The sequence below is a fragment of the Momordica charantia genome, assembly GCF_013281855.1.
Source record: "Momordica charantia cultivar OHB3-1 chromosome 5 unlocalized genomic scaffold, Mcharantia_2.0 BLBB01000005.1, whole genome shotgun sequence".
Lineage (NCBI taxonomy): Eukaryota > Viridiplantae > Streptophyta > Magnoliopsida > Cucurbitales > Cucurbitaceae > Momordica > Momordica charantia.
The window spans coordinates 748970-768091 of NW_028275163.1; the positions used below are offsets into that span (position 1 = coordinate 748970).

The 19122-nt window shown below is 32.3% G+C and overlaps 2 protein-coding genes across 2 annotated transcripts; both read left to right on the plus strand.

Moving 5' to 3' along the window:
- Window positions 1-4294: 4294 nt before the first annotated feature.
- Window positions 4295-7108, plus strand: LOC111020910 (protein NRT1/ PTR FAMILY 5.2-like). Its single transcript, XM_022297708.2, has 5 exons — window positions 4295-4486; window positions 4573-4790; window positions 5058-5629; window positions 5960-6238; window positions 6320-7108. Exons 1-5 carry the CDS (start codon window positions 4306-4308, stop codon window positions 6981-6983), a joined length of 1914 nt encoding a protein of 637 aa, XP_022153400.2. The 5' UTR covers window positions 4295-4305; the 3' UTR covers window positions 6984-7108.
- A 6383-nt stretch (window positions 7109-13491) lies between these two features.
- LOC111014419 (protein NRT1/ PTR FAMILY 5.2) lies at window positions 13492-18836 on the plus strand. The gene is made up of 4 exons (XM_022289140.2): window positions 13492-13722; window positions 13801-14018; window positions 16602-17455; window positions 17929-18836. The coding sequence occupies exons 1-4, from the start codon at window positions 13530-13532 to the stop codon at window positions 18521-18523; spliced, it is 1860 nt and encodes a 619-aa protein (XP_022144832.2). The 5' UTR covers window positions 13492-13529; the 3' UTR covers window positions 18524-18836.
- Window positions 18837-19122: the final 286 nt, after the last annotated feature.

Sequence of the window (19122 nt, forward strand, 5' to 3'; positions counted from 1 at the left end):
TTGTCCTCTCCTAGTTCATTTTATTTTATATTTAAAACTAATATTGAACTTTTTTTAGAGTTGTCCCTCCTAGAAAATCCAAATTTACGACTTTTTTTTTTTGTTGGAGATATTAACTTTAAAGTTTAGATTGGTAAGCTCTAAGTTTAACGTTATTTTTTAGTTAAAAAATGATTATTTGTAAAAATTAAGTATATTGTAAAAAAAAAAATGGATTTCATTGTCTTTCATGAATACACAAATGGAACAAAAATACTTACTAGAAAGATTATAGAAACACCAACAATAAAATCAACAATGCAACCAAAGTAGACGAGAGCAAAAGAACATCAAAACACAACATAACAATTTATTTATGAAAATGAATTATAAATCGACTTTAACAATAATTGGGAGCTAGAATGATTGATATCTGGTCAAGTAGTAGCACAAACATAACATCACTTTTAATAAGATGTAAAATAACCAGGGTCGAATGAGAAAATATGTATCTTTGAAGTTACATTGTCTCCAAATCTAAGAAAAAATTGGCTATTACGTTGCAAAAAAGAGATGATGATTTCAATTTACCACCTACAAAAAATAAACAATTCAAATGATAAAATATGCGTTCAAATTTATGTACTTGTAATTAAAACTGACTACTTTGGGCCATCTTTGAGCAGGTGGCCCATGAATGATCATGGGCCATATCAACGAGCCTGCCCAGTTTTTTAGTTTTGAAGTAGTTGGATTATCCATAATCATATGAAGGGAGTGATTAACATATTCTTATTTATCTAGTCTCTTTTAAGAACATACTTAATATAATTTTATTTATTTCGAAATAACATTGGTTATTTATATATAATTAATCATCATTAAATATTTTAGAGATAGTTGTAAATATGGCAAAACCATTAAGTAGAATTAGCAAAATAGAAACCACATTTAGTTTTTTTTTTTTTAAATATATCACTTAAAAAAATTGGAGATCCAATTTTAAAATGACAACTTTAACTAAATGTTATACATCTGTATCTGTAATATATCTAACTACTGATATATGTATGTGATATACATCCAATATACTATAGATATAAGTGTTTGATATACTTGCAATATGTATGTGATATATATTTAATATATTACTGATATCAGTATTTGATATACTACTAATATAAGTGAAAATTTTTACTATATTTGAAAATTTAAAAAAGATGTAATATATTTTGAAATACATAAAATATTTTTGCTATTCACTGCAATTTTCTAGTACTAAAATATATATATATATTTAAAAGAAATAAGTAAAAACAAAATCCCATTAAAAGTGTAAATATTTCAATGTAAACACGATTTATTTCTACGAAGCTGCCGAGATAGGGACCATTTTTCTCCTCTTGACTTTGTGTGATGACGTTGTTATTCAAGCCAATTGGAAATTTGACAAAAATTATCTTTTTAATAAGAAAGAGAAGGAAAATTTGGAAATTTGAAAAATAACTTTGTTTGTTTGGCTTTAGCATTAATTAATTGATAGTTTAGAAGTCAATTGCGTAGAGATTGTTTTCGGTCTTAACCACAAATATCACCACCACCATATACTTTCACGATCACAACAACTGTTTAGATAGAACATAATTAAATATGACTATGACAATAATTAAATATCATATAACAACCTTTCCTCAATCGATGCTGTCGCAACGTGATCGTGACGCGAAGTGACCGATGTCCTCTTTCAAGGTCTTTTAAATAAAAGAATTTTGGAGTCGTCACCAGTGAGGATATGATTGGTCACCCAATTAGAAATTAAATAAAATTGTTCAACGTAAATCAGGTTGAATTCGGGAGTCATTTGTATGTAGGGAATGTATTAGCATCCTACGGTATCCGTAAAAAACGGTGACTTGTAATTTGTTTTTTCTTATCCGATTTATTAAATTATTAAAGATCCACAAAAGTTTATTTATTTTATTTTTAAATGTCTCATATTTATTAATTCACATTTTAAAAATAAAACATGAATTAATTATTATTATGAGTGATATAAATGTCATTATGGAAAATTTATCTTTTTGAGAAATTTCATGTATTTAAGAAATTTAACCAATTCCAATAAGAGAAAACTATTCAACCTCTCTTTTATTTTTTAGAAAACTTGAGAGTGGTTTTTTGAAAATTTCATTTTTAAATTGTTTAATGGAAAATTGCTTTTAATTATTGAAATTCATTTTAAAAGGGAAATTTCAAGTTCAATTTATACATATTACAAGATAGAAAAGATGTGAGTATCTCAAACACATTAACTAATATATGAAATTGAAATTGTGGTGTAAGTCAAATTACATCAAACCATAATCCACAAAATAAACAGTGCAAATTGCATTCCTTCCTATTCTAATTTAAAATAATAATAATTAAATAAAGAAAAAAACAAAAGAAAGAGAATTTCAAACTTGTCGAGTGGACTAGAGATTGACAACTAAAAGAAGGAAGAGATTTTCGGTAGCCTTTTGTATCTGTCAGGAAAAAAAAATTATACTCGGAGCTGAGAGAGATTTTGGACCCTTATGTATTAGGGTAAGTAAAAGATGAAGATATTTTGGAGAGAATTCCCTTGATTTTGATACTCCACCAAAAATTGATAAAGATCTCCTCCTCTCCCTCTGTATTTTTCCCTATGGAGATACCCCAATGGATGTTGAGTTGAACAAAAAAATCAGGCTTAACAGTATACCAATCGGAGAGATAATGAATAAAGAAATTTCGGTAAAAATTTTCACGTATTTTTTTCTCTTGTGTGCTTCTTCCTTCTCCCCATCAAGAGAAAAAAGGTTCCTCCTCTTAAAGAGAATTTTGAGGAAGAAATCAAGAATCAGGGAGAGTTAGAAATTGGCGGGGAAGAAGGAAGATGTGACAGGGGAGAACGTGGGGAAAGAGATTTGAGGGAGAGGAAGGAAAATTGTTCGGACAAGAGAGAATGTGAGAGAGAGGGAGATATTGTTAGAGAGGAAGGGGAAGTTACGTAAAACTGGGAAACTGGAGAGAGAGAAAGAGATAAATATGGAAGTGAGAGACAAATATTAACAGAAATTAAAGATAAGTGCTTTGTATTTTAAAAGTTTTGTTTTTTTTTTTCCAATTTTCTTTCCTAAATCTATTATTTCAATTTAATATTATTTTAGTTTTTGTTATTTTTATATTTTTTGTATTTTTAATAGCAAATAACAAATGTTGTACAACAAATATCAAATAAAATTAAAATGACCCGAAAATACGGTATCTAGAGACACGTATGATAATATCAAATCTATTTCTAATCATACGATGAGTAAGACTTCCTAAATTTCTATTCAAGTCATCTTCTCGTATGGTTTAGAAATGTCTTTTTCTAGTGTTGTTACTTTAAACTCTCCTTTAATTAGCTATCGTAACTTCTTGACTTCACTGTCATATTGTTTTTTTTTCTTTTAATTTTTAATTATCGCGGTAATGAGGAGTTAGGATTAAAACAAAATTGATAGATAAGATTAACTAAGATACAAAATGGAAAAAGATAATATGAAAATTTTAAATGAAGGGCTAGGATTAAAATTATATGGACGTTAGACATTAAAGATAAAGATATTATTTTTATTATTTTTTGCAAAAAAATATTCGAACCCTTGCACGTAAGAAACAAAATATTATTATTATTATTATCATCATCATCATCATCATCTTTTTAAATACGCTTAAATTCTGAGTTAGGTAGACCTGATTTTTAAAAAAGGTTGACTCGAGACCCAACACAATCCGATCGAGTTGGATTCATTGGGATATTTGAACACCTTTAATGGAAAACAAATGAAGTTAATATAATTCAATTATTCAAAAAATTACTTGCAACTTCTTGACTTAGGTCAGGTTGGAATCTTCTAACCTCCATGTTAAACTAAGGGGAAAAAAACACAGATTAGGTGGCAGCACGTAAATGGACAAAATTTAGTACCAGCTAATTCAAAGGCCACATTTAATAACTTTTAATCTGTGAATTTCAACATAATTTCCTCACACACTGAAATAATTTAGAAGTTCAAAAAAAAAAAAAAATATAAATACGCATGAAACGAGAGAATTTTAGATGGAGGACTATTCTTCTCCAGAGTCATTATATCTGTTTTGTTTTCTAATGAATTTGTGTGGAAATTAAAATTTGCAGCATTATTATTGGTGTAAACTCATACGTGCCTTAATTATGTGAATGGTCCACCAAAGAATCTTCCTCGCTCCTGGCAATATGAATAAGATTGAAAATTGAAGGGGTTAATATAAAAGTATATGTATTTGAAATATAACACAATTCACAAACACAACACAGCATTAATGGCTGGTGTAGGTGTGCAAGAAGGTGGGGCGGTGCCGGTGGATGGCTACACAAAGGACGGAAGCGTGGATCTGAAAGGCAATCCCGTGCGGCGCTCACACACAGGCCGTTGGACCGCCTGCTTCTTCATCGTCGGTACGTAATATACTCATTAATTTGTAGTTTTAACTTTTAATTGTGTCTGTGTGGATTAATTAATTAATTAGGCTGTGTAATTACAGTGTACGAAGTGTTCGAGCGGGCCGCCTTCTACAGCATATCCACCAATCTGGTCATGTATTTGACGCACGAGCTGCATCAACCAGACCTCGCCTCAGCCAACAATCTCGCCAAATGGATGGGAACCGTCTGGATAACGCCCATCTTCGGGGCTTATGTCGCGGATGCTCATCTCGGCCGCTACCGCACCTTTGTCGTTGCATCTGCCCTCTGTCTTACGGTACATAAATAAAAGATAATTAAATTTATCCAACCCATCAACTTCAACTTTTGGTTTAAGTGTTGGTTTATTCGTTATTAACATTGTATTAAAGTGAGAGGTATGTAATTTTGTCCACGTCACCGTTTAATATTTGACAACTAAAGATATGTAAAAACAAAATGCATGTTTAAAAAATGATGAGTTGTCAAATATTAAATGGTTGTGTAGATAAGAAGAAGAAGTATTTTCCCGAATTTAATAAGAGAGAGTGTTGTGGTATAACAGGGGATGTCTCTTCTAACGGCTGCGGTCTCCGTGCCAAGCCTGAAACCGCCGCGATGTCCAGAAGGCAATGTTAAGGCAGAAAACTGTGCACAGGTGTCCAAGTTACAATTGGCAGTGTTCTTCAGCGCTCTCTACACGGTGGCTGTGGGGATCGGCGGGATCAAGCCCAACATCTCCACCATGGGAGCGGACCAGTTCGACGAGTTCGATCCGGAGGAGAAGGCTCAGAAGCTGTCCTTCTTCAACTGGTGGATGTTCGGCATCTTCTTCGGCAGTCTCTTCGCGGCGACGGCTGTGGTTTACATTCAGGAGACTGTGTTGTGGAGCTTGGGATATGGGATTCCCACTATTGGCCTTGGAATAGCCTCTCTAATATTTGGCGCTGGCACTCCCTTTTACAGGCACAAGCTCCCCACTGGAAGCCCCTTCATGAAGATGGCTAAGGTCGTTGTCGCTGCGGCTTCCAATTGGAGGCTTCCTCTTCCCAACCACCCAAAACATCTCCATGAGATTCACTCTCAACACTACACTAACCAAGGAACTTCCAACATTCATTCCACTCCATCCTTGAGGTACTCCCACCATCTCCAAAATTACTGCTCTAAGCAACTTAGAGCAAAAAATTTGTTGGTCTACAAGAAGTGCAAACAAAATCTCATATTGATTAGGAAAGAAAAGGATCATGTGTATATATACGAGGAACAACTGATACACACCTTTTTGGATGAAACCAAAAGTAAAAGTGTGAATTTTATCTCTAAAGTAGACAATATCGTATCATGATCTCTTGTCTAAATGGGTTCCCAACACAACTTCACCGGCACATCAAACTATGTTTTATCCATAAAACTATGTTGGATGGCAATTATATCAGTGTTTGAAGTTTTGCAGTGGGTATGCAGGTTCCTGAACAAGGCTGCTATAAAAACAGGTTCAAGTACTGATTCGTGGAAGCTATGCTCAGTGACCCAAGTGGAGGAGACAAAACAAATGCTGAGAATGATCCCAATTCTAATATGCACATTCATTCCAAGCACAATGTTGCCACAGACACTGACCCTTTTCAAGCAGCAAGGCACCACTCTCAACAGAAGCGTAGGCAGCCACTTCCAAATCCCTCCCGCTAGTTTATCTGCTTTTGTCACCATCTCCGTGCTCCTCAGTCTTGTCATTTACGACAGGTTTCATAAAATTTAAATTTCTTCCCAAATAGCTAACATTATATTGTTAAATCACTAATGTAATGTATATTCAATTGGCAGGTATTTTGTGAAGATAATGCAGAGACGGACCAACAATCCAAGGGGAATCACACTGCTACAAAGAATGGGAATTGGAATGATTCTCCATGTCGTTGTAATGGCGGTTGCGTCATCGGTCGAAATTCACAGACATGGTGTTGCTAGAGAAAACAGAGGACAACTCCCCCTCCCCCTCCCCCTAACCATTTTCATTCTCCTCCCTCAGTTCGTGCTGATGGGAATTGGTGATGCATTTTTGGAAGTAGCAAAAATTGAATTCTTTTATGATCAGGCACCGGAGAGCATGAAGAGTTTGGGGACTTCCTACTCCATGACTTCGCTCGGGATTGGAAACTTCCTCAGTGGTTTTCTTCTTTCAAAAGTTTCTCAAATTACCAACAAACATGGAGGCCAAAGATGGATTTTTGACAACCTGGATGATGCTTTTCGTCTTGACTACTACTATGCGTTTTTGGCACTGCTCTGTGGCCTCAATTTCTGCATCTTCTTGGTCGTCTCCAAAATTTATGTGTACAAAGCTGAAGTCTCTGATTCAATGAAACTGCTGACTGATGAACTCAAGCAAAAGCAATCCAACAGGGACAGAGCTAAGCAAGGGAGGGGGCAATTGCCCCACGGTCATATGTTTGAATCTGGTCAGATTACTCAAAATTTGAGATGGTAAAAAGATTATTCTGTATACAAGATAACTTAAAAGTTAATTGATTACAGTAATATTGTCAATATTAATTAGGTACTGAATCAGGGGGAGGAGTCTTGGAACAATATAAAAATCAACTAGTTAAGATATATATTTGGATGCGATGAATTCAATTAAGATCTATAGAGGAGTCTTGAAACAATATATATTATAGGTCAAAACGTTAAGGTATATACTTAATAGGGAGTGCAAGATAAAATTTGATACTTGATGCAAGAGTGAGACCCTCTACTGACTAGGGTTCGACAAGCCATCCGATAGGCAGTTATCTATGTTAGTTAGTATAATAAAAAAAAATGTGAGTCAAATTAAAAGATATAAAATGTTCTTCACAGCTTTTTTTTTTAAATTTAAACAAAAAATAAAAGCCCATAATCAACCAAAATACTATATCATTAATAAAGTTTATTTTATTTATTTATCATTAGTAATTGGCATATATTTCTAACCCACAAGGTGTGAGTTCGATCCTCCATTCCACATGTTATATCCAAAAATAAAAAAAAAATTCACTCGAAAGGAAAAAAAAGGGTAAAAGTTCATGTCCCTCCTCAATTAATTTAAAATAATTAGAAAAAATAATAAATCAATGTACACCACATCTTTCGTATGCTAAAACTTTAATTCATCGATGTGATATGTCTCAATTATTTCATTTATTTAGAATATTAATAAATTACATTATGTTTAGATGATTAAGCTGTCACACTTTAATTTATATATTTTTAGTTAGTTCTATAGTATACTATTGCTATTTCAGCAGTTCTCGTTACATTTTTCTTTACATCATATATGAAGAAACAGACAGGCAGAGGCAATAGTTATGAAGCACTTTATCTGTTGGAGTTAACCAAAGCCACAGATTCCCATTTAAAGAAGCCTTCAACCTTTTCATTTTCTTCATAGTGAAACGAAGGACAAAAAAAACAAAAAACAAACAAACAAAAACAAAAACTTTATATAAAAATCTTGAGAACCAAAACAGTTGTCAATTGGTGGTGAGAACAAAATTTTGGTCTAAAATAGACATTTTGGAAGCTTGAGAGATTAGGAACCATTTAATTTTAAAATTTCAAGATTCAAGGTGGCGCAAAATTGAACAAAAAAATATTTTACTGTTTTAATAGATTTTATGGATCTAAGCTAATGCTTTAATCACTTCGTTAATTTGGGAGGGAAATACTCATTACCTTTTCTTTAGATAATTCCTCATTCGAACTCGAAAGAAAAAGAGACAGGGAAAAAAAACAACTAAAAAATAGTTTTAAACACTAAGTGTCCGTTTGATTTGGTGACTATCTAGTTTCTTATTTAAAATTTTTAATAAATAAAAATAAAATTACGTTTAATTAGTAAACTATTTCTTGTTGAAAGACTAGAAATATATTTGGCAACAATTTCTTGTTTCTAGTTCTCTACCATTTTAAATTAAACATTCTAATTTTTTATATGAAAATAAAATTTTAAATTAAATATTAATACTTTTATGATATACTTTTTATTTAATATTATTATACATTTCATAGGTAGAAATTGATAAAATAATATTTTGATTTAAGTTTGGGAACCGAGACGAAAACAAAAAACTTGATTTTGTTGTTGCCAAAATTTCTACACGCTTTTGTAAATATTTCTTAAAAATGAAAAATAAGAAACATAAATATAGTTACCACCTACCAAATATTTGTATTACTAAAAAATTAGGAAAAAAAAAACAAAAAACGACAGGAACTTTACCAAAAACGCCCCCTAAATTTCTAATATGGTTTTCAAAAGTAAAATGCTACGACTTATTTAGGAAGATTATGAAGCGATTATATGTTTATGGGTTATTATCAACAGTTCCCTCTTATACTTTTCTCAGCAAAGAAAGCCAACTCCCAAAGAAAAAGGGGAAAAAAACTAATAAAAAATGGTCAACATATGGAACTTATTATTCCTTACATTTAGCAAAAAATCAAAGATTTCAGTGTCTTTCCTCTCTCTCTCCCAGGTTTGAAATGTACACGATGTGCCATATTCTGTATAATATTTGATGAGAAATTTCTACATAAGATGTGACATGCATGGGAAGGAAAACGTTTTAACTATTTAGAGCTTCCATTTTTCTTCCTTTTTTTTCCAAATTTCAAAGAAGAAGAAGACAATAAATCTTGGTTAATGAGTATTTCATCCTTTGTTTCTAAAGGGGTTTTTTTTTTTCAATAAGAAAGAGAGAAAGAAATAGAAAAAAGAGTTTTGTTACCAAACAAACATGCATTACTAGGTAATTTCTTTGGGTTTAAATTTAATTTTGGCCTCAAAACTCTCATGCTTGTTCTATTATTTTTAGTTAGCTTCGAACTTTTTTCCTTTCTTTCTCATGGTCCTCGATCCCTTCTCCTAAGGAGACTTTGTGACACTATTTTTAGTCAACTCAGCTAGCTAGCTAAAAAGTTACCAAAAGGAAAAGAAAAGGAAAATTGGGAGTCGATTATATAAATTTAAGGGATGGTTTTTTCTTTATATAGAAATTAATTTAAGACATTTGATTTTTTGCATTAACTAATGGTCGGAAAAAGTCAATCATGGATGGCTAACCACTCAATATGATACTTGAGGTAAAAAAAAAACTCTTCAAAGAGAGTAAATGTCAACTTGGCACGACAAAGCTCTCAAACTAGATATGACGTAATTATTTGGCCTATTGCATTGAAAATCTTAGGTTTAAATATTACTCTTACATTTTGATTTAATTTCTTTAGTTTTAAAATGTCTATTTTGTCATTTTAGTCTTCGTACTTTTGAAACGTCTATTTTGACTCTCGTATTTTTAAAAGCAACCATGTCTTGTCAATTTATTTTTATTTTTATCTCATTTAATTTTATCACAATTTTCCAATGACACACCCACTATCACTAAATTTCTTTAAATGTAATCATTAATTTATATTAAATTATTTTTATTGGGTATAAAATTTTGTAAATAGAGACCAAAATGATTATTTTTTTTCTATGGGTGACGAGTTAAGCTGGCTGATGGAAGTAAAATCTCTTTCCCTCTCTTTTTCTTCAATTTCTTTCACTCATGTCGGTAGGGGATGTAATAATACAACTCACATTCTGGTCAAGTATGGTTTGCATTACTCTAGATCTTTTTTCTGGCATCATCAATATCCTACGTGGTTACTAAACGTTGTTCAATGGGATTTCCTCTCATCTATAAGTCCAAGTGGCCTTTGATTAATGAATTTTCCTTCTTAGAAAATGATTATTTTTTTAAATTATAAATACCAAGATAGGCGTTTTATCCAAATAAATCAAAATCAAAGTTATAAAGACTAGCATAGTATTTAAATCAAAATCTTATATTGATTTGGCACCGAATGAAATTTGGTCGACTGATTTTGGTAAAAGTAGTTGCTCCTCCCTCGATGCTACTTCCAATGTCAAAAAGGAAAAATAAAGTCTTTCTTTATTATAATTTTGAGAAGATTTTGATTGGCTGCAAATAGAAATTAAATCTCAAACAGTGTGTTAATGATCTTGACCGACCTTTGCAACGGGAAAAGAAATAAATCGTATTTGTAATATCGTAACTTAGGCACATTCGAGTAGCGTTAGATTTATGATATTTTAAGGTTTTAAACATCAATGTCGATGGAAATGTCCAAGTCTCGATTTCATGGAAATATCGATAAAATGTCGATGCCAATGAATATTTCTGTAAAGGTTAGAAATATTAAGAATTCGTAAAAAAATATGTAAATTAACAAATAAATATTTTTCCATTGCAAAATTAGTTAAAAATAATTAATATTAATATATAATATATATATATCAGTGACATTTTGTTGATATTTTTCACATTTTGTCGATTTTCTTGTACTATGATGGAAATGTCGAACCCATGGAAACATGGATATATCGATGGACATGTCAACGTATTGACGGATATTTAGAACCATATGCTCTTTTATCATTTACTTAACATTTTCAGAAATATCCATCAAAATCAACATTTTTTTAGTACAACATGGGAAGGGAGATCGAACTCACGACCTCATAATTTGAGATATATACCAATTATCGTTGAGTTGTACTCGCTTGAACATTGACATCAACATTTAAAACCACTAAATTTTGGTTTTGATATTATTTCTAATGTACTTCAAATGGAACTAGAATTGAGGTTGTAAATGTTAAATTCATAAAAAAAAATGAAGTTTAAAAACTAAAAAGTAACATTCTAAAAATTTAGTCGATATAGTTATTATGAATTGGTCTAGTGGTCAATAAGGATGAACACGAATCGTGGTTTAAAGGGAATGAGTTCAAACTAAGATGACCACCTACTTAATATTTAATATCTTATAGATTACATTTTGTTTGACTTGAGAGATCGAATCATCAATTGTTGAAATGATAATAAATATTTAATTAATAAAACTATGTTCAAATTGGTTCAGTCCACGAACTCACCAAAAAAAAAAATCTAAAATTTTGGAGATTAAAAATAGAACTTCTTTTAATACCAAATTAAAATAGAACTTAAAAACTAAAGTACATTGAAACATTATATTAAAGAATGCTACATTTCAAAAATCACAATATTAAACAGACCATAGGTTTGGCCTTTGTACTTATTAGGCAAGTAAAAAGAAAAAGACCAAGACCTTTTTAAGAGATTTTGTTTCCATGATGGCAATCTACTTGGTATTAAAATTTTATGACTTTTTTATAATTAAATATTGTATAATTAAGTAGTGTCTCATCATATCAGTCTAAATGTAAGTAAACAAACCAAAACATATATATATACTTTAAACATACCAAATGTGTTCTAATCTTTGCTATAATAAAAAAGTGTTCTTTTATCTTTTATGTCGTTTTTAATATGGTCCTTAATCTTTTTAAAAATTTCAATTTCATCCCTAGTATATAAAAAATTCTCAATTAAGAATTCCCATAAAAGACGGTTAAAGTTTATTAGTGGTGTATAATTAAATAAATATATTATTAAAATATTTGGACATGTAGATATGTTATCATTAAATTAAAAATTCAACCCAACTTTCGAGGAGTCGATTTATCATTAAATTAATGTTTTTGTGGTTTAAAAGGGGGTGAAAATAAAACTTTAATTTTCAAAAGCCGTGGATTGTGAATCTTCGTTGCAATACTCTAAAGAAATTATAGTACTAGTCAAAAAAAAAAATTAATTAAATTAAATAAGAGTGTGAAAGTGAGATAACAACAGCACGTGGTCTGTGCACAGTTAGTTTTAGTTTGAGTAGCTGCGAGTACCCAGCAATCAATAATACGACTAGTCGAACTCAACAAAATAATAGATAATAAAATAAAATAAAAGAATAACAAATAATAATAATTCGACTAGTCGTTAGTTCCAACCTAATTATAGACCGATGAACTTAGCTGTGGGTTCCGATTCCGACAGAGACGGAAAACAGATAAGGTGGCCTGAACCTCACCTCACAGCCCACATAAATTTTATGAGTCATCTACTTTCCACTGTATTAAATTTCATTAATTACAAAACTAAATAATTTAGACTAAATTATTCAAAAAAACGACCTCAATTTTGACTTTTGTTCCAATTATGATAAACATAATCTGAAAAGTAATTGTCTGTTATCAATATTAAACATGTTTGCTATTTATTTTGTTTTGATAATAAAATTGTTCATGACCATATTTGAATTAATTTCAAAAGTAAAAAATAGAAATAAAATATTTTAAATAATAAAGATATAATTGAAACTAACCAAATTTAAAAATACATGAACCAAATTAATGGACTAAAATCGTAAAATTTAATGCCGTGTGTGAAATGAAATTGGGAGAATTGAAATTGTAGAAGGAGGGAGGACCATTCTGATGGGTAGTCTTGTAATTAGGCAGTCGTGGAAATTACAAAAAAAAGCAGCAGAAATTGGCAAAGTGGTCTTAATCATTGACCAGTCTCACTGCGCATTAAATTTTCTTATGGTCAACTTGTTTTACCCTGTGACACAAGAATCTTCCCTGTCCTTTTACTCGCGCACTAAAATTTCCATCCACGTCAATATCTTTCTCGAAGACTTTCATATTAATTTGAGAGACAAAAAAAAAAAAGCCCCCATCTCTAGTATCGATGTCTTTCTTTTGCTTTCGCGGAATAAACTTATAAATACTATACATATATCCAATGTCTTATAAAATTAACTTCGAGAAACTTAATTTAGTACCGTTTATTATTATATTTGTTTCACCGATCTCAAAAATCATGAGTAATTATCACTATAAATAAAATATACATTTTAGATCGACTATTATATTTGTATTAATAAAATTTATGTAAATATACGAGTATGGTCCAGTAGTAATAAAGATACCCATTACCTGTTTTTTACTTAAAACCCAAAATTGAATGAGAAATTAGAAATTGAATTTTGGGTTGACTTAATAGTGGAGAGAGAGAGAGAGAGAGAGAGAGAGAGAGAGAGAGGTGTATGGATATAATAAAAGGGGATGGGGGTGAGTTTGGGTTTGTCTAAAAACACAAGAAGAGAAGGAGAAGTATCATCGGCATTAATGGCTGCCGGCGGCGCAGAAGAAGGTGGAGCGGTTGATGTGTACACCAAAGACGGAAGCGTGGATCTGAGAGGCAATCCCGTGGTCCGCTCCGAACGAGGGCGTTGGAAAGCATGCTCCTTCATCGTCGGTACGGTGGGCGAATTTGAATTTGAATTTGAGTTTGATTTTGAATTTTTACTCTTAGAGACTGAGAATGCGAGTGCAGTTTACGAGGTGTTCGAGCGGATGGCGTACTACGGGATATCGACGAATCTGATAATATATTTGACGACAAAGCTTCATCAAGGAACCGTCACCTCCGCCAACAATGTTACCAACTGGACCGGAACCGTCTGGATAATGCCCATCCTCGGCGCTTACATCGCCGACGCCCATCTCGGCCGTTACCGGACCTTCCTCATCGCCTCCGCCATCTGCCTTACGGTATATATCCCTATTTTCTCCTTTTTCTTTTTCCGACAAACACTTTTCAAACTTTTCTTATTTTTTCTTTTTTAGTTATAATTAAGCTTAATCAATCAATTTTTCTTTTAAATTATATTTATTTAATTTTTGAATTTTAAAAGGCTCTTTTCACTAAATACATGAATTTTCAAGTTTGTGTCTCTTTGCGTATGTATATATATTAAAAAGATTATAATAGGATTTTAGAATTTTAATTTTGTGTCGAGTCTTCGTGATTAATTCAATGTTTCAAGTGTTTCGTTGGCTTGAAATTAGCAAAATTTATAGATGAAGATTGAATCTACAACCTCCAAAAAAAGAGTTCCCAATCCTCTTATTTCCCACAAAAAACCATATAGATGTGTCCACTCTTATCTTCCCTTGGACAATTTCTTCCTCTTTCTTTATCAAAACTTTTCTGCTTAATTTCTTCTCTTTGGAGATTTTTGTTTGGTTTTGTCTCGGAATAATTGGTATATGAATATCCATATGCCACTCATCATTTCTTCTCCTTTTGTCTTTACCATCATTAAATGTTTGACAACTAAGTAAAATAAATACAAAAAACAAAGACTTTTTACAATTTTTGAATAGTATAGAAGAACAAGATTGGGTCATTGTCGTTAGGGAGCGAAATATTTTCCCTCTAAAACATGAATGAAATGCTTTTTAATCTCTTAACTAAATTCACATTAGCAATAAATATATTTAAATCTTTTTACAGTACAAAAACTAAATAGCTTATCTCAAAAAAAAAAAAGATAATAGACATAATTCTTAAAATTTAAACTTAAAAACTTTTTGTATGAGAAAAATAAGCACCACCCTCAAAGTTCAAGATCAAATTGTAACTTTATTAAAAAAAAAAAAAAATCAAATTGTAACATTTTAACCAATTTAAAAATATACGAACGTTGCTCTAAAAGGTTATCTTGAACCCACCCCAACTCGAAGTCCTCGTCCTTTCCTTATTTCATTTTTTTCTTCAATGTCCCCGAGCAAGGGACATAATTGTCTAAAAAATATTTTATTGCCTCCTAAATTTATTAAATATACAATGTAAACTGATAAGTACGAGACAAATTATAATTAAATCTATCTTCCAACTTAGATTGAAGTTGAAATAATATTCTGATCACTCTCCTATACGAGGTACAATTATATATTTATTAAATTCCATTAAAACTTAAATCTTTCAGATCTGATATTTAAATACTGTAACATAAAGAAAAATAAGGCTCACTTCACTTTTTAGGAAAATCAATACCATGTGGAGTATTAATTCATATTGTATTTGTATTTGAGAAGGGAATCATAGATATTTGTTTAATTAGCCATAATTAAGTGGGAGTATCTTCCAATATATTCCCTAAAATAAATGAAAACGAGGATTAATTGCACACATGAATTTGAGTTTCACGTAGTTAATTTATATACATACTATTTTTTTCTATTCTTTTAGTAAAATTTACCTTAACGTTATTTAGTCAAGTTTTGTTTTTTTTTTTTAATTCCTATTTATGATTTGGATTTCTTTTCACTAATCCCTTTTTCTTTTATTACTTCACCATATATATATCCGTTTTTCTTTTGTTATTTTATTTTTGTCTAGTAGTAGTAGTCCCACGCGGCCACGTCTTAAATTTCTGCGGCTCCAGGTCAACAGTACCTATCAGTTACTTGGGAGGGCTGAAATGTTTTTATTTTATTTTTTTTTTAGAAAGAGGGCTGAAATATTTTGTACCTTTTTTATATTAAAAATTAAAATTGCAACTTGGGTTTACATTTACTATGTTTGACGTAATAAACGACAAAATACTTCATAACATTCTCAAACATTTAAAATATCTAGCTTTTTTTTCTATCATTTTTATTTATTTTTTAGTAGGATAAATGAGAATTTGAGCTTCTAATTAAAAAAAAAAAAAGAATGTCTTAATTACTGTTTTCTTTTTGACAAAAATGTCTTAATTACTGTTAAACTTTAATCAAATTTCGATATTTAAGTAAGTTAAATTTAGATATCAACCAATTATGATCCAAACATAAGTCAGCTAGTCCTAGCTTGTTTGGTTTATGTAATATTTAAAAATAATAAGTTATAAGTTTTGTACTTTATAATAAAATCCTAGACCTTGTACTTACAAACTTTCTTTATAGATTTTCAAATTTTTTATTTTTGACTAACAAGTCCACTCTAAATTTAGGTTGGCCTTAGATTTATGGTGAAATTAGAACAAAACAAATTCTCTTCAATTAATATGAATAGTACTTTTTGGGTCTTGTATTAATTTCTAAATTCACAAGTAAAAGAGTTGTCAAGGCTAGTTTAATACCTAATCCTTGTAATTACAAAAGTGGTTTTATTTGAATCTGTTTAGTATGGAGATCGTCAGACAGAACTACGGAGTTTTCTTCATTGTACAGTCAATTTTAAAATAGGAAAATTAAACAGACACAACCCGTAATATTTAGAAATTTGTTTAAGAAAAGTTTTACAATGTGAACAAAAAGGATATCAGGTCGAGGAAAACAAGACAGGGATTGAGTTTGATTTGACAGGGAATGGGACTCGTGACACTGGCGGTGTCGGCGCCAAGCCTGAAGCCGCCGCCATGTTTGGAAGTGAATAAAGAAAGGTGCAAGCAGGCGTCGACGTTGCAGCTGGGCGTGTTCTTCGGCGCGCTCTACACGCTGGCTCTGGGCACCGGCGGGACCAAGCCCAACATCTCCACAATCGGAGCCGACCAGTTCGACGAGTTCGAGCCGAGGGAGAAGGCCCAGAAGCTGTCCTTCTTCAACTGGTGGATGTTCAGCATCTTCTTCGGCACTCTCTTCGCCACCACCGTCCTTGTCTACATTCAGGACAACGTGGGCTGGGCCTTGGGATATGGGCTTCCCACCATGGGCCTCGCAATTTCCATTCTCATATTCCTGGCCGGCACTCCCTTTTACAGGCACAAACTCCCCACTGGAAGCCCATTCACCAGGATGGCCCACGTCATCGTTGCTGCTCTTAGGAATTGGAGCCTCCCTCTTCCTAATGACCCCAAACAACTCCACGAGCTTGACTTTGAATTCTACGCCAAGAAAGCAACTTTCAGGATTGATTCCACGCCGTCGCTCAGGTTCCTTAACAAGGCTGCTATAAAAACAGGCTCAAGTTCAACAGCTGATCAGCCATGGAAGCTGTGCTCAGTGACCCAAGTGGAGGAGACCAAACAAATGCTGAGAATGATCCCAATTCTGATATGCACGTTCATTCCAAGCACAATGTTGGCGCAGACGCATACCCTTTTCATCAAGCAAGGTACCACTCTCGACAGAAGCGTAGGCAGCCACTTCAAAATCCCTCCGGCTAGTTTGGCTGCTTTTGTCACCATCTCCATGCTCCTCAGTGTTGTCATCTACGACAGGTATTTTGCTAACTATGAGAGTGTTTTTTGAGAAAAAGAAAAGTTTTAAAAGTATAATTGATTTTCTAAAATTATAAGTCACTTTATACAAACAAAACAAAGGGCTAATGTTTTCTTGCTTTGCAATTTGGGGGAACTCAATCGCCCCCAAATCAACACATCATGGTTTTTTTAGATGACACATCATGGTATTTTTTTTAAATGACGTGAAGTATAAGATTTCTTGTTCGAGTAGGAAGATTTCGATTTTTCTCGTTGCTTGCTACCCTACCCTCATGATTAGACCATGTACCTGAGATTTGATAAAAGAAAGGCAAGCACAAGGAACTGAGTGCTGATAAGGTGCTAGGGAAATATCATATTCAGTACGAATGTCTCAGAAAGATTTGATTATGACTTCATAGAGCTAGATTAAGCTCGGATACAACCCTATAATTGTCTTACACATGATTGTGTTTTGTGTTAACCAACAGGGTTTTTGTGAAGACAATGCGCAGAGTGACGAAAAACCCAAGAGGAATCACACTACTACAAAGAATGGGAATTGGAATGATTATCCACATCATGATAATGACGATCGCATCTCGAGTAGAAAGGCACAGACTTCACGTGGCCAGAGAAAATGGATTGGTAGAGAGTGGAGGACAGCTCCCCTTAACCATCTTCACTCTGCTCCCACAGTTCATGCTCATGGGAACTGCGGACGCATTCATGGAAGTGGCAAAGATTGAATTCTTCTACGATCAGGCCCCAGAAAGCATGAAGAGTTTGGGCACTTCATACTCCATGACCTCGCTTGGAATTGGGAACTTCCTCAGCAGTTTTCTTCTTTCAACAGTTTCTCACATCACAAAGCAAAATGGCAATGGATGGGTTCTGAACAACCTGAATGCTTCCCATCTGGACTACTACTACGCCTTAATTGCAGTGCTGAGTCTGGTCAATTTCTTCGTCTTCTTGCTCGTCTCCAGAATGTATGTGTACAAGGCCGAAGTCTCTGCTTCCATAAAACTGCTCTCTGATGAACTCAAGGACAACAAATCCAAGCCCTCCAATAACCAAATATGAAAATTCCCCAAATTTCTGTAACAACAGAGCTCGTCATGAATGGTACAGTTTTGGAGTTTTCTGAAATTTGTGGGACTGGATTTGGAATCCATCTTCATCCCTCGATTTCAGTACTTCTTCTGAGCTTTCATTTGACGAAAAACGATTCAAATACGGATGGCATCGGGAATCTTAATGCTAATTACGAAATTCGCATCATAAATTATTGCCAGAAGTACCAAACTGCAACTGAGATAAACAATTAATTTCCAAATTTTGAAACTAATGACAAATTTTCACTATTTTTTATCTTGTATTAAAAAAAAAACACTCACCCTTCAAAACCTGTCGTGTATCCAAGTGGATCACTCACACTATGTGGAAGTAGTATTTATAGCTTAATTCTGAAAAATGAATTTTTCTTTTAACTTTTTGTCTAGCACGATATTAATATTTCAATTTAATGGTTAATAAGTTTTTAAAAAAATAGGATTATAATAGATAAAAAATTATTATATATTAGCAATAATCACGTGCAATACAGTAAAAATGATTTTAAATTACTTACATATAAAAAATTTTAAAATTATTTTTTTAAGATCTTCAAAATTATACTAAAT

Excerpts from the sequence above, each read along its gene's own strand:
- LOC111020910 (XM_022297708.2), top strand. The coding sequence starts at position 4,306 with ATGTATTTGAAATATAACACAATTCACAAACACAACACAGCATTAATG. Across the intron at positions 5,630-5,959 it reads CATTCCACTCCATCCTTGAG|GTTCCTGAACAAGGCTGCTA; the intron begins GTACTCCCACCA and ends GTGGGTATGCAG. Across the intron at positions 6,239-6,319 it reads AGTCTTGTCATTTACGACAG|GTATTTTGTGAAGATAATGC; the intron begins GTTTCATAAAAT and ends TTCAATTGGCAG.
- LOC111014419 (XM_022289140.2), top strand. The coding sequence starts at position 13,530 with ATGGGGGTGAGTTTGGGTTTGTCTAAAAACACAAGAAGAGAAGGAGAA. Across the intron at positions 13,723-13,800 it reads AGCATGCTCCTTCATCGTCG|TTTACGAGGTGTTCGAGCGG; the intron begins GTACGGTGGGCG and ends ATGCGAGTGCAG. Across the intron at positions 17,456-17,928 it reads AGTGTTGTCATCTACGACAG|GGTTTTTGTGAAGACAATGC; the intron begins GTATTTTGCTAA and ends GTTAACCAACAG.